Genomic DNA, 14,210 nt, shown 5'->3' with positions numbered 1-14,210 from the left:
CATTTTTGCCACCCCTCTATCTATATCATAGCTAAACGCTGATAAATTATCGTTGGAGGGATGTCAATTGACAGGTAAACGATAAAAAATTTTCATGAAAAGAAAGGTGTCTAGCCTTTAGGCCAAGATGTATATTACGATGGGAAAGAAGTTTAAGAATGGAAATTCTGAAACACGAGAGTTACTCAGATTTGCTCTTGATTTTTCATGTTATCTTAGAAAAACTCGGAAAACTCAAATTTACTCACTGTCTTGCCCCTCGGTTTCCACTTCTTCACACGAGCCACAATATCTTCGCAATTAAGGGGCCGTTCAATAACTACGTTAGCAAATTTTTCCACCTTTTCAACCCCCTCTTCCTCCCTTGTAAGACATCGTAAGATTTCTTGATTTCCCTCATGCTAGCAGCAATTTTCAACTTAAAAACCGAAGAAAAATTGTAAAGATATTAGAAAAATTGCGAGTTCCTACTGAAAGGGCGGTTAACGATTAGTATAAGAAAAATCATGTTTTTTTTAAATTAAAGCCCCCTGTCAAATTATTTGATAAGAACACGTTCTCAGTTTTTCACTGTTTCCTATCCCTGCTGACTGACAGCAGTACAGGTAAACGTCTGATTGCGACGTATACAAACTCAACATGGCGCTTTTACTCGTTCAACTTGACAGCTAACCAAAAATAGAACGCCGACTGTACAAACAAAAGGTTGAAGTTTGAAAAAAAAAATCCGCTACTCAAAAGCGCAAAAAGCCGAAAACATATAAGAATTTCTTACATAGCGGCACTTTCCTATTCCATCTCGCCAAGCTGTCTACCGTAGTAAAAATGAAGCTGATCGACTCGGTCGTTCGGAGCTTCAAGGTGGCCAAAGTGTTCCGTGAGAACACGGACAAAATCAATGCAATTGACTTCTCCGCGAATGGGGAAATGCTGATCAGCTGCAGCGAGGACGACCAGATCGTGCTGTACGACTGCGAGAAAGGAACTCAGATTCGGACGGTGAACTCAAAAAAGTACGGCGTTGATTTGATACATTTCACCCACGCGAACAACACCGCAATACACAGTTCGACAAAGGTTGACGACACGATCCGGTACCTCAGCCTGCACGACAACAAATATCTGCGCTACTTTCCGGGCCACACGAAAAAAGTTATCTCACTGAATATTTCCCCCGTGGAGGATACCTTCCTGTCCGGTTCGCTGGATAAAACGTTGCGCCTGTGGGATTTGCGATCGCCAAACTGTCAGGGGGTGATGCACCTGAATGGACGCCCGGTTGCCGCGTACGACCCGGAGGGACTCATTTTTGCCGCTGGCGTTAATTCAGAAAGTATCAAACTGTATGATTTACGATCGTTCGATAAGGGACCGTTCGTAACGTTCAAATTGAATCAGGAAAAAGAATGCGATTGGACGGGGCTGAAATTCTCCAGAGACGGGAAAACTATTCTGATTAGTACAAATGGCTCCATAATTCGGCTAATTGATGCCTTCCACGGAACACCACTGCAAACGTTCACCGGTAAGAGTATCAAATTCATAGGTTCTTAATTCTAAACTGATTGTAACGTTCTTCCACAGGTCATCTGAATAACAAGGGTCTACCGATAGAGGCGTCCTTCAGTCCAGATTCACAGTTTATCTTTTCCGGCAGCACCGATGGGCGAGTGCACGTCTGGAATGCCGATACCGGGTACAAGATATGCGTCCTCAACGGGGACCATCCGGGTCCGATTCAGTGTGTGCAGTTCAATCCCAAGTTTATGATGTTAGCGTCGTCCTGCACCAACATGGCATTTTGGCTGCCAACAGCGGAAGACGCTTAGGGTAGGGAGGTTTCTTAATAAATTTTAATGTAAAGCAAGAAGAGAAAAAGATGCGACCTTAAATACAACTATTTTTAGTTACATGAGTAAATTATGAATACTGATAAGTAGAAATAAACATGTTTCTAGAAAGAAGCAGTTGTCGATTTTATTTTTTAGACTATATTGTCTTTCTGTTGCATTGAGAAAATTTTCAGTCTTCGCCAGGAAAGCTTTATTCATTCGATATCGATATTGTTTTATCAAGCCGAACATAATTGATGAAAGAATAATTTTAAAACAGTGATTATTCCGAGCAGCAGTAGTGCCGAGTATGTAATAAAAAACAATCTAAAATGCACTTTCGGTATCACACCTTGAACAACCCTCTTAGGACAACTTGGAGGCAGCAAACTGACGGGCCAGCTGCAAAATTTCTTCCACTTTGTCGAAGTTGCCACCGGAAGCTTGGGCCGATTCCGATTTACCACCTCCTTTGCCACCCATACTGGGTGAGATGTGCGAAATCCACTCGTTAGCCTTTAGACCCTTCTCGACGGCGGACTTGGGTACCGAAGCTAGGCAGAAGATTTTCTTGGAATCTGGATCGGACGAAACAAAGAGCGCCGATTGTTCGGCGTTTATTTTGCGCACCTCCTTCAGAGCGGAATCGAGTGCCTTTGTGTTGTTGAAGGCTTCCAACCGATGCACCAGGAAAGAAGCGTCCTTGTTCGCTAACGAAAGTTCCTTGGCCTGCTCTACGACCGTAGTAGAGACAGCGGCTCTGGCGGCACGCTCTTTGTCGTCTAATGTTTTCTTCAACGTTTTAAGTACATTCCGGATTTCGTCCTTTTTAACGTACGGGATAGTGGCTTGCGAAACGTCTTCGTTTAACCCGACTATCTTTTTAACGTGTTCCTTCGATTCAGAACCAGTTTTGTCGGCATCAATCGTGGCCTTAAGAGCATTCAATTCTTGTTCCAAAAGTTCGGTCTTTTTCAAAGCCTTCAAAGCTTCCGGCCCAGTTAAGGCGACAATTCGTCGAATCCCTTTGGCGATTGCCTCTTCAGTGGTAATGACAAAATCAACGATGTGACCGGACTGATGTAGATGAGTTCCACCACAAAATTCTACCGAAGTTTCAGTGCCAGCGACACCGTCGGGATTTGCCTCCAGGTCATCAACTGGGACGCCAAACGAAATAACACGAACTGGATCAGGATAAACCTCGTCGAAAACTGATCTGAGGCCTTTGATCGTTTTAGCAACGGCTAACTTGGACTCCTTAGCGTACACTTGGACATTTTTCCTAACCACTTCCCGGGTGATACGTTCCGCTTCCGCAACTTGTTCGATAGTCATAGCTGATTTATTGGTGAAATCAAAACGCAGCTTTTCCGGCACCACCAGTGAACCACGTTGATCGGTGTCCTGACCAAGAACCTTCAGCAATGAGTGATTCAGAGCGTGAGTGGCGGAGTGATTTTTCATCGTCAACTGGCGTCTGACAGTGTCCATGTGGCAAGCGACTTCATCACCGACGCGCAGCGTACCTTCAACCACGCCGATATGCAGAATGTAGCCTCCTCGGTTGTACACAAGATTCACGTTGAATTCCGTGCTTTCGTCGTTAACCTGTCAAAACAAAACTAACTTTAAAAAAGTGTTCTAGCGAATAATTATAACTCAATTTACCTTAACTAGATAACCCTGATCGTAGATCTGACCGCCACTTTCAGCATAAAAGTTAGTCTTATCTAAAATCACTCCACATTCTTGTCCGGCCTGCACCTCATCCACAAAGGCATTATTGAATCGCAGCGCAAGCACTTTGCCGTTGCACGATTCGAACCGGTATTCCGCCAATGGATCAATACTGTCAGCCTTATAGCGATACTTGAACGAATCGTCCGTCGTAGGAATCTGCTTCTCTTGCAGCTCGGAAATGGCGTGCACATCCAAATCAACGGTAGCTGCCTTCGATTTTTCCTTACCCTGGGACAAAATGTACGACTGATGTTTAGCTTTTTCGTAGCCCTCCATATCGATCGTCATGTTCTTCTCCTCGGCCATCAATTGAGTTAAATCGATTGGAAAACCATACGTATCGTACAAACGCCATGCGACATCACCCGGAATGACTTTACTTTCACCCAGTTTCGCAATCGTTCGGTTCAACAGATTACGTCCGCGGGTTAACGTCTTAAGGAACTGTTGCTCTTCTTCGTTGATAATATTTTTAATATGCTGAGGATCTTTGCGGACCTCTGGAAAAGTATCTCCAAGCAGTGAAACGACCGTGTCCACCAGAGTGGCAAAAAATCCGGGCTTAGCATTCAACTTTTCCGTTCCATAGCGAACGGCACGGCGTAGAATTCTTCTCAGCACGTAACCACGTCCAGTGTTATCCGGGAAGCCACCGTCAGCCAAAGCGATTGTTATTGTACGAGCGTGATCAGCCAACACTCGGTAGGCCATATCGACACCATCAGAGTCATCCGCCCCGACTCGGCCCTGGTAAGCGTTAGCTCCAGTGCCCTTCTGAATGGCATCAAACAGCGGAACAAACACATCGGTATCATAGTTCGACCGCTTGTTCTGAATCACCGACACCAACCGCTCGAATCCCAATCCACAATCAATGTGCTTTTTCGGTAGTAACTTCAACGACCCGTCCGCTTCTCGGTTGTACTGAATAAACACCAAGTTCCAAATCTCCAGCACATCCGGATCATCCATATTAACCAGCTCCGGTACACTACGACCACCGATGCGATCGAAATGCAATTCCGAGCAGGGCCCACAGGGTCCAGTTTCACCCATTTCCCAAAAGTTATCCTTCATGCTGCCCGGCAGAATGTGCTCCTCCTTAATACCCAGCTTAAGCCAAATTTCCCGACACTCCAAATCCGGTTCCAGTCCCGATTCCGGATGACCACCAAAATAGGTCACGTACAATCGCTCCTTTGGCAGCTTCAATCGATCCGTCAAAAGCTCCCAGGCCCAAGTACAGATCTCCTTCTTAAAATAGTCCCCAAACGACCAGTTTCCCAGCATCTCAAAAAACGTGTGATGATACACATCCTTTCCCACATCGTCCAGATCATTATGCTTACCACCAGCTCGGATGCACTTTTGAGTGTTGGCAGTTCGCACCCACTTGGACATTTCACTGTTCGGATCGGCCGTTCCGAGAAATATTGGCTTGAACTGATTCATTCCAGCATTGGCGAACAGCAACGTCGGATCGTCCAGCGGAATTGTCGACGACGAATGAACGTACAGATGTTTCTTTTCTTTGAAAAAATCCAGGAAAATGCTCCGAATTTGCTTGGCAGTCAGCGAGCTATCCATCTTGTAATCCAAGTGATTTAGTTCAGGCTGAAAAAACAAACTGGGTTAGCTATCGATTTACTTTCACTTCGCAGCCTGTGAGTGGCTATATATGTGGCAATCCTTTCGCGACTTGCATTGCATGATAATTTCATCAGATTCTATGTACTAAGGGTGTAAAGGTTAAACGTCTTACTTACCCGGTGAATTTACAGTGATTATCTAACGATTGCACTAATTGCAACAAGAGTAAATCAAACAAAATGTTTTATTTTTCAAACACCAGTGAATAATATTGAGAGCACTGCACTAGACACCGTGAACTGTCCACGTTTTTATGAAATCCCTGGCTACGGCGAAACTTATACCTCAATTCGCACGCATACACATATACAGGAGTATTGTTTTTGTTGTTTTATGCCCTTAAGTCAGATAAGTATTTGGCGATATTTCTAGTATAGAATAGAAAAAGGGGGTTACTAACCAATGAGTACACTCTAAAAAATAGACACGTTACAGCCAAGTGGATTCCACTTACCTTTGTGCTGATAGATGAAACATTTCATATCTACGTACGTGGAATACACTTAACACTTGCCCACATCGATTGTTATAGACCTTTTTACGTACGAATGTGTTAGTGCAACTAGTTGAGAAAAATATTTACAAATAGCTGTTTTGTTTGCAATGCTATGATTTTAGCAGCTAGACAAATATTCAGTTGAACACTCTGTGAGATATAGTCAGCCTATACACCAGAGAGACGCCGAGACACTCACCGTTAAGGCAACTGTCAACATCAAAACGGATAACGGCAATGCAAAATTATACAACTCGCCCGTTTTGATGTTGACAGTTGCCTTAACGGTGAGTGTCACGGCGTCTCTCTGGTGTATAGGCTGACTAGTGGGATATGAGTCGGGTTAAAATAAATTATCTTTAAAATTAGTGTCTCTTCATGTGACGTGTAGAATGTGTGAGCACTAACTTGCTATTTACAGTTCGAGTTCGTGTATTGCTATCGCAAAGTCGACAAAGAGAGCGGCCGTACTATTCAACACGAGCGTTTAACGAGGTGCCCCTACACTGAAAAAACTGCGCACGCTCCATCCAAGTGTTAAGTCAAATGAATATGAGAATGACTATGCATTGTTATTTAAAAGATTTTTTTATCAAATTCAATCAAATTTCACTTTTGTTTTAAATTGTCGCGCACATTAACTTAAGCCCTATTTAGAGTTCCAAGCGAAGTGAAAATCTCATACAAAATGTTCACTTTTTCACGCTCGTGAAAAATGCAACCGGCAAAAAATTCACTTCACTTGGAACTGTAAACAAATTCGATCCAGCGAAATCGAAGGTTGTGGATCTCATATTTTTCACTTTTGTTTACTTTTTTCACGCTTGCAAACGCTAGTGAAAAAAGTAGCAGCAAGCGAAAACTTACGTGCGTTTCTATTCTGTCAGTTGCAGCCAATTTTCACGTCGCTCGGAGTGTAAACTTGTAAATTTCGCTTCACTTAAACTGTAAACTGCAGGCTGGTGAAATACCTGCGTGTTCCACAAACGGGTTTTCACGACAGATTTCGCAAGCGAAAATTTACGCTTTTTCACTCATCAAATTTTTCACTTCGCTTGGAACTGTAAACTATGCTTTACATCTTTGAATTGCACTTTATTAACGTATTTTTCGAACATCCCTTTCAAGTGATTTGCACTTGAATCTGCCCCACTGTTTCATCACAGTGATTTTCATGTGTGAAACACTTTAAATTGATTTGTTTTGTTCTTGTGTGTCAAATGACGTGCCGTTTGTGCTGGAAAGTAGAAAAAATGGCAACGGTTATCAGCGAGTGCCATACGGCTTTAGAGTTCGACGATTTTTCAGACTACATCCGTAAATTTGTGCAAGGTAAGTGGTTTATATTCCGTAAAATAATCGAACTCTAGTCTTATTTTTGTTTATTGTAGATTCCCAAGATGATCCAAGTGATAGTACAGCTGTTTTGCAGTTGCTGGAAAAATACGATTTTATAACACTTATGCGGCAGGAAGGAAAAACTGTTTTTGTTATCAAGGTAAATGCTCTCTGCTAACAAATATTTGGATACACTAACGTCTTGATTTATAGCCTGTTGAGGAGCTGCGGTCACACACACGGGACATTATTTTCCCCCAAAGATGCAACAGCGACTGCGTAAACGCCGGTAATTTTTATATCATGTGCTCAAGTGAAACAGGTCAGCGGAGGCATTAGGTATGAATTAATTAAATTGTATAATATAATTATATATTATTATAATTTGTCACTTCATCTTAATAAAAGAAAGGTTATATTTGCATGTTGAGCTATTTTCATTTTAATATAGGAAGAAAATCATTAGAAGTTCTGTAAACATTCATTAAGGATTCGATATCCAAACACTTTGTATCTATATATCATACACATGAATTGAAAGTATTTTCCTTTTGAAAATGAGATGTTGCACGGTAAATAGTTCTGAAGTGTTTCGCATGTGAATTCCATATGTTTGGACCAGTAGGGCGAATTCAAGTGCGAAACACTTTATAATGTCGTGTCGATTTCTTTCAGTGTAAAGAACGTCCTTATCGGGAAAACACACGGAGGAAAAACTAACTGGTTTGTTTTCAACATATTTTTGGTTGATGTATGAACGAAAAAATATTGTTGCTTCAAATTAGGATTGTATGATTACAAATTATTATTCTAATTTGAAACTAATCTAATCAGCCGTTTCAAATTAAGTGCACAGTTTTTGTTGAATCGATATAGAATTTTTATTGTTATTACCTAAGAATTTGTTTATTTTGAATTGAAATTAATTTTGATACAACAATAAAACGGTGTTTTTCAATCTGTTGTAAATAATATTTTTTTTTCCAGATTAAAACAAACCGTCATTGTTGTTTGTTTTCATTTGGCTTTGTAAGTTACCGATACTAAAATACTCGATATCTTGAAAAAAAAAATCGATACCAAAATTTACGATCTTAGTATCGTCCATCTCTATCTGTCATAACTCAACGTGTTTTTCGGTTTTTCCTGTCTTTTCGCAGCGACTTGTGGTGAGTGTAAAAAAATCCTGCCCGGGCTCAATACGACGTAATTTTGCTGGTGTTATTGGTAACTCTAGTGCGTGCCGTTTAACTACACGGATAAAACCAGATATTGACATCATCAGTGGGGTAAGTTTTTGTTTCTTTTTCTCAAATCATCTACTGTTCTGCAGTTACGAAGTCTTGCATAATGTCAGAATCGTTTACATCGGATGTTCCAAAACATGATGATATCAGTAACAATCAGAATCTTGACATAGAATATTTGGATGCCGATTCGCGTATATTCACGTATGTGCAATTATTACAATGTCAATATAGATATGGAAGATGTAATGATTAGGATATGAATAAATATTTTGAAAATTGCACGATGAAAATTTTTAATATGAAAAATGTTGAGAAATAAAAATAAGCAAAACTTTGTTCAAAATAATCAAAAATTTTGGTTATTATTAACAAAAAAATGTCAATTATAAACAACAAAATTGATTATTTCCAACCAAATTTTGTTTTCTTAAAAAAACGCTTTGGTTAAAACTACCATAGTTTTTATTTGTAGTTAACGGTGGTCAAAAATATAAACTTTTTTTTGTTTGGATCAACCATGTATTTTGTTGAAACAATCTGCACTTGCTAGTTTATGATAAAACGAATAATTTATTTATTTCAAACAACCGCTATGGTGATGTTACCCAAAAGTTTGTTTGTCGCTGTTTAAAACTAAGAACCTGTTTGAGTTAACATGAAATTTGGTTGTTTTTACCAATTTTTTTTCTCCGTGCAAGAGCTCTTACAAAAGTAAAGAAAAGAGAGATAGAGTGGTGTGTGTGTGAGAGAGAGAGAGAGAGAGAGAAAGAGAGCAGCGTTAAAGAAAGGACAGTACACTGTATAAAATCAACACGTTACTGCCAAGTGGATTCCACTTACTTCTGTGCTAATAGATGAAACATTTCATATGTACGTGGAATACACTTGGGTTTCTGTTCACAGCACAAAATCAAGTGTCTTACACTTTGGTTTGCCGTGTCATGCATACCAAAATTAATTATTTTACACTAATATTTCAATGCTAACACACGTCAAATACCAAAACACGTTAAAATACCGTGGATTCCAATTAAAATCGCTATGGGTCGACATAATGGAATGATTAGGCTCGTTTATTGACATTCATATGTAAAGAGCATTAGGGATTAGCGTGTGATTTATTTTCAGTGTAGTGTGGAGAGTGTACATATTCTGGTGGGAGCAAGAGAAAAGCAAGAGGAAACGGAATGAGCTAACAGAGGACCAAGTATGATGACAGTTCTACAAGGTATGCTACATTTTTGTCTATCCACGCACACAAACAAATCTCGTTATGAAAAATTTCGCGTTTTGTATGGAATTCAAATCATTTTTGGAAATTTCTCGTTTTATATCTGATTTTTTTGGTTGGAGAGTGAATCTCCAGTTGAAACACACTAGAAATTGATATTAATTTAGATTTAGTGTGAAAAATTGGGACAATATGTTGAAATAAAATATATAAAAATGCTATATTTCTAATAGTTGGAGCATAATCTTAGTCATTGTCATAGCTCATGACTTTTGTTACTGTATGAAACATAAGTGACTCTATTTAGAAGCGCTATTAGAGTACAAGAAAATAACGAAAAGTGCAAAAAGGTTACCGGCAAATTGATGAAAAACAGCATATTTTACCTAAACCGCAGCATGTTTATGTATTCCCCACAAATAAAACATGTTTCAACATCATTTCTATAACTTTTCAGGAAAGTATGTTTTATAAGTTTAGTTTAAAACGCGAAATCATTTCAAATTTCATACAAAATTGGAAAAAGTTCATAACGATCACTAATACTAATGCATCGACGTGAATAGCATACCTTGTAGAACTGTCATCATACTTGGAACAGAGGATACTTGACCAACCAATGAGTATAAAAGAGAGGTGAGGAGAAAACTTACTAACACTTGCACGCGTCTCTCTGCTCGCCCCCCTCTACCCATAGTTGATGCCAAATAGTGACGTAGCTATTTGGGTTTCCCATTGAGTTCGTCTAGTTGTTTACATTTGAAGCATTCACTAATACTAGAAAAATTCACTCTCCTCCTCACCTCTCTTTAATGCTCATTGCCGACCAACCACTCTTTAAGTTTCTTCATGAAACGAGAAAGATCGCTATCGATTAGTTTTGAACCTATATCGATTGATTTCAGTTGTTGTCGTTTCATAAAGGTGCATAAAGAGTGGTTGATCGGGTAGGCACAAACGGTTGTGTATATGGAGCACGTTCGCAGAATCACTTAAATTGAAAAGAAGCTGACCACCCCTATGCTATTGTCAAACATCGCGAGAATTATTTCTTATCTTTGGTAAGTGGTATGAGTGTGTGAATTTGTTTTGCCAATTTTTTCATATTTTTCACGAAATATCGTGATTTCATTAAAATACCGGTTGTTGCATCGTACTTTAATGATCAAGTTATTCTTTTTGCAATGTTAACCTTTATTTATTCTATGCATTCATCAACGAAATGCTTCTTTTCGTTGCGACATTTGTATCTAGTCAAGCCTGAAGTATTATCATATTCGTATCTCTGCGTGCCGGTACCTGGACTTCATTTTTCAAAAAGTCATTCGGTTAGTGTGCATGGCTATCAACTATGAATGGGTGTTTTAATATACATTAATATTTTCTGTACAGCAACCATACTCTAGCTCTCCAATCGTAGGCCGCAAAATGGACGAATTTAAGCGCAGGCGTTTGAACAACAGTGCTGTTCCCGGCATCTGGAGTACGCCACCGGAAAACATGGCCGGTCTTCTAACGGGCTTACAACACGAACTTCGAAGAGAGGTACACCGGGACAGCTTTCAACAGAGAGAACTAAAACAGCGGGACTTCCATCGAGATGCGCCCCGTCAGGGATCCGGCATTCGTAGGGTCAACTGCGGCGAGTTGCGTGAGTGGAATCACGGAGAAAAAGTTGAGATAAGCGGAAAGGTCACTGAAAATCGAATGGGGAAATTTCTGGACGTGTGTGATGCCTCCGGGTCGGTGCAGGTGGTATCCAATAATGTTCCTGTCCAGCTGCATAAACGTGTTACAGGTATTGTAAAGGATAACTTTGTGACGATTGTAGGCCGAGTCCAGGAGCGTCCAGCTCGCTTGAAGAATTCTGTAAGTAACAATTTCGTCTTACCTGGTTATCGCGGTACATTTAATTTTTTTGCAGAGCATTCCAACCGGTGGAATTGACGTCATGATCGAAGAGATTGTGCGCATCGAGGGTGAGCAGCAGATGGGCAGAAATGCTAATTTCACCAAGCGCAACTACTCGACTGTCGCATCGCCAGCGCAAGCATTTACACGTGGTGTGACAAGCCATGAAATAGAGAAATCTACTTCAGACAGTATTTTAAAATATTTCAAAAACAGAAAGACTATATGCAGCGAGTTTAGACTGAAAGATGTTGGTAAGAAAGTTCAACTGGTAGGTTGGATCGACAGAAAAAACAAACACGACCGGTTTCTGTTCCTTCGTGATGGCCACGGAGCCGTTCAGTTAATGGTGGAAAATGTGTCATCCGAGGTGAAGAACAATATTCAAGCTGCCTCAGGAAGCTCTATCGTACTCGTGAAAGGAACCGTGCTTGCTCGACCAGCAAATTGTGTGAACACCAGTCTTGACACGGGTTCCATCGAGATTATCGTCGACGAGTTCCAAATTTTAAATCCAGATGAACCGTACAATGGTCCTGAAGCCCTAGAAACAGCAGAAACTTCGGTTGAAGAGCTCAGCAATAGTCGCTTTACTAATCGAACACATAATTGTGGTGAATTGCGTTTAAGCAATGCCGATCAAAAAGTCGTTCTGTGTGGATGGCTGGAGTTCAGCCGAATGAATAAGTTTATCACTCTCAGGGATGGATATGGGATAACGCAGATTGTCGTTCCGGATGACATGGTTCCCAGTGTTAATATTGGTAATATTGCTTTTGAAAGTATTCTCCGCGTCGAGGGTACTGTCTCGGCTCGACCAGCGGGGCACGATAATCCCCGACAGGCCACCGGGCAGATTGAAGTCGTTCTCGACAAGGTAGAGGTTCTCAATGAAGCTCGGAAGCGTCTACCGATCGATTCGAAGGAGTTCAATAAGGCGAAGGAAAATCTTAGGATAGAACATCGATACATCGATCTTAGAGCCCCACATATGCAGCGGAACTTGCGGCTCCGTTCGCAGGTTATCATGAAAATGAGGGAGTATATGATAAATAAGTGTGGCTTTGTGGAGGTTGAGACGCCGACGCTGTTTCGAAGAACACCCGGGGTAAGAATGTTTTTCCTAGTTTTAAGGCAACATTTTTGATTTTTTTCTCTAATTTTAGGGTGCTCAAGAATTTGTAGTTCCAACTCGCAAACCGGGCCATTTCTATTCACTAGTGCAGAGTCCTCAACAGTTCAAACAGATGCTGATGTCCGGTGCGATAGATCGGTATTTTCAGATTGCACGCTGTTACCGAGATGAGGCCACTCGGCCGGATCGTCAGCCGGAGTTTACGCAGCTTGATATCGAGTTGTCGTTTACCGATCGCGACAAGATAATGCAACTGGTGGAGAACGTCCTGGCGAGCTCCTGGCCCGACGACGACAACCCCCTGAAGGTGCCATTCCAGCGGATTACCTACGACGAAGCAATGGCTCGCTTCGGATGCGATAAACCAGACACTCGCTTTGGCTATGAGCTGCAGGATGTTTCGGCGAAAATGAATACTAACGAGAAGGTTATGCTGGGGTTGGATTCGCTCGTCTATAGGGCATATGCTATTGTGGCTAAAGAACCTCACAGTGGAACTCCAACGGCATTTAAGAAGGCTTTAGATGCCCTTTCCAAAGAACATTCGAAGTGTAAACTTGTGTTCAGTAATATTAACAATGTAAGTACATTTAAGGATGAGGGTTATATTTATTGAAGAAAGATTCTTTGTAGGATTGGTTGAATAGCTCTATCGTGAAACTGTTGGATCAGGATGTAGCCAAAGCTTTGAACAATCATTTGGCGCTAAAGCCTGGCGATCTTTTATTGCTTGGTTATGGAAAGGCACCCGATGTGGTAAACTTTCTTTTGATACTTGCAAACTAAAGGGGATTTTTCATGTTTTTTAATTTTTTTTTCTAGCAAGAAATGATGGGTAAAGTGCGGCTAGCTTTCTACGATAACCTAGAATCCCGTGGGCTAGTTGAAAAACGTTCGTCAACAGCGCAGAACTTTGTTTGGTTGCACGACTTCCCATTGTTTGCACCGAACGATGAAACCGGAGGACTGGACAGCGTCCATCATCCTTTCACAGCTCCTCATCCGGATGATGTAGCAAAACTAAAGCAGGGGGAAAGCTTAACCGAGATCCGATCGCAGTCGTTCGACCTGGTTTGGAACGGCGTGGAAATCGGCGGCGGATCGGTTCGGATTCATAATGGTGCTCTGCAGAAGATGGTTTTGGATGACATTCTGAAGGTAGATCATAGCCATTTACAGCACCTGTTGGATGCACTGGAATATGGTTGTCCGCCACACGGCGGCTTCGCAGTCGGATTGGATCGATACATTTCGCTGCTTTGTAATGCACATTCCATACGGGACGTGATTGCTTTTCCAAAAACGTTGGACGGAAAGGATCCCCTCTCGAAGGCACCGGTGCCGATCAGTGAGGAAGAGAAAAAAATTTACCACCTTGCAACGATGGAGACTTCGAACAAATGAGCTGGCATTTTCAAAAAGTTAATTGTCATTCGATCGATACAAAACGATACCTTGTATTGAATGATAACATCAGAATTTTTCAGAGATTTTTCTATCACTGTGTTTGTGTAAGTGTCTATTTTTAGAATTGTCAGTGCTGTTGAGAGGTATTAATCGACGTAATAAATCCGTGAAAGGTGAATTTTAGTGCGATGCAGCTTATTACTATCCGAAAGTATGT

At 41.0% G+C, this 14,210-nt stretch overlaps 3 protein-coding genes across 3 annotated transcripts; 2 read left to right on the top strand and 1 right to left on the bottom strand.

Annotated features, from left to right (window-relative positions):
• Positions 1-635: 635 nt before the first annotated feature.
• Positions 636-1,964, top strand: LOC129727551 (WD repeat-containing protein 82). Its single transcript, XM_055685480.1, has 2 exons — positions 636-1,525; positions 1,585-1,964. Exons 1-2 carry the CDS (start codon positions 826-828, stop codon positions 1,827-1,829), a joined length of 945 nt encoding a protein of 314 aa, XP_055541455.1. The 5' UTR covers positions 636-825; the 3' UTR covers positions 1,830-1,964.
• Positions 1,965-1,999: 35 nt separating this feature from the next.
• On the bottom strand, positions 2,000-5,808 carry LOC129727550 (alanine--tRNA ligase, cytoplasmic). The gene is made up of 4 exons (XM_055685479.1): positions 5,680-5,808; positions 5,342-5,593; positions 3,504-5,189; positions 2,000-3,443 (listed from the first exon to the last, which is right to left on the bottom strand). Exons 3-4 carry the CDS (start codon positions 5,160-5,162, stop codon positions 2,199-2,201), a joined length of 2,904 nt encoding a protein of 967 aa, XP_055541454.1. The 5' UTR covers positions 5,163-5,189; positions 5,342-5,593; positions 5,680-5,808; the 3' UTR covers positions 2,000-2,198.
• A 4,787-nt stretch (positions 5,809-10,595) lies between these two features.
• On the top strand, positions 10,596-14,176 carry LOC129730431 (aspartate--tRNA ligase, mitochondrial). Its single transcript, XM_055689753.1, has 6 exons — positions 10,596-10,868; positions 10,933-11,409; positions 11,465-12,559; positions 12,618-13,166; positions 13,220-13,342; positions 13,409-14,176. The coding sequence occupies exons 1-6, from the start codon at positions 10,725-10,727 to the stop codon at positions 13,988-13,990; spliced, it is 2,970 nt and encodes a 989-aa protein (XP_055545728.1). The 5' UTR covers positions 10,596-10,724; the 3' UTR covers positions 13,991-14,176.
• Positions 14,177-14,210: the final 34 nt, after the last annotated feature.

This window comes from Wyeomyia smithii, chromosome 3 (genome assembly GCF_029784165.1).
Source record: "Wyeomyia smithii strain HCP4-BCI-WySm-NY-G18 chromosome 3, ASM2978416v1, whole genome shotgun sequence".
Lineage (NCBI taxonomy): Eukaryota > Metazoa > Arthropoda > Insecta > Diptera > Culicidae > Wyeomyia > Wyeomyia smithii.
Note: the sequence above shows the minus strand (reverse complement) of the source record. Positions and strands in the feature narration are given on the sequence as shown.

Excerpts from the sequence above, each read along its gene's own strand:
- LOC129730431 (XM_055689753.1), top strand. The coding sequence starts at position 10,725 with ATGTTAACCTTTATTTATTCTATGCATTCATCAACGAAATGCTTCTTT. Across the intron at positions 11,410-11,464 it reads CAGCTCGCTTGAAGAATTCT|AGCATTCCAACCGGTGGAAT; the intron begins GTAAGTAACAAT and ends ATTTTTTTGCAG. Across the intron at positions 12,560-12,617 it reads TGTTTCGAAGAACACCCGGG|GGTGCTCAAGAATTTGTAGT; the intron begins GTAAGAATGTTT and ends CTCTAATTTTAG.
- LOC129727551 (XM_055685480.1), top strand. The coding sequence starts at position 826 with ATGAAGCTGATCGACTCGGTCGTTCGGAGCTTCAAGGTGGCCAAAGTG. Across the intron at positions 1,526-1,584 it reads ACCACTGCAAACGTTCACCG|GTCATCTGAATAACAAGGGT; the intron begins GTAAGAGTATCA and ends GTTCTTCCACAG.
- LOC129727550 (XM_055685479.1), bottom strand. The coding sequence starts at position 5,162 with ATGGATAGCTCGCTGACTGCCAAGCAAATTCGGAGCATTTTCCTGGAT. Across the intron at positions 3,444-3,503 it reads ATCAGGGTTATCTAGTTAAG|GTTAACGACGAAAGCACGGA; the intron begins GTAAATTGAGTT and ends TTGTTTTGACAG.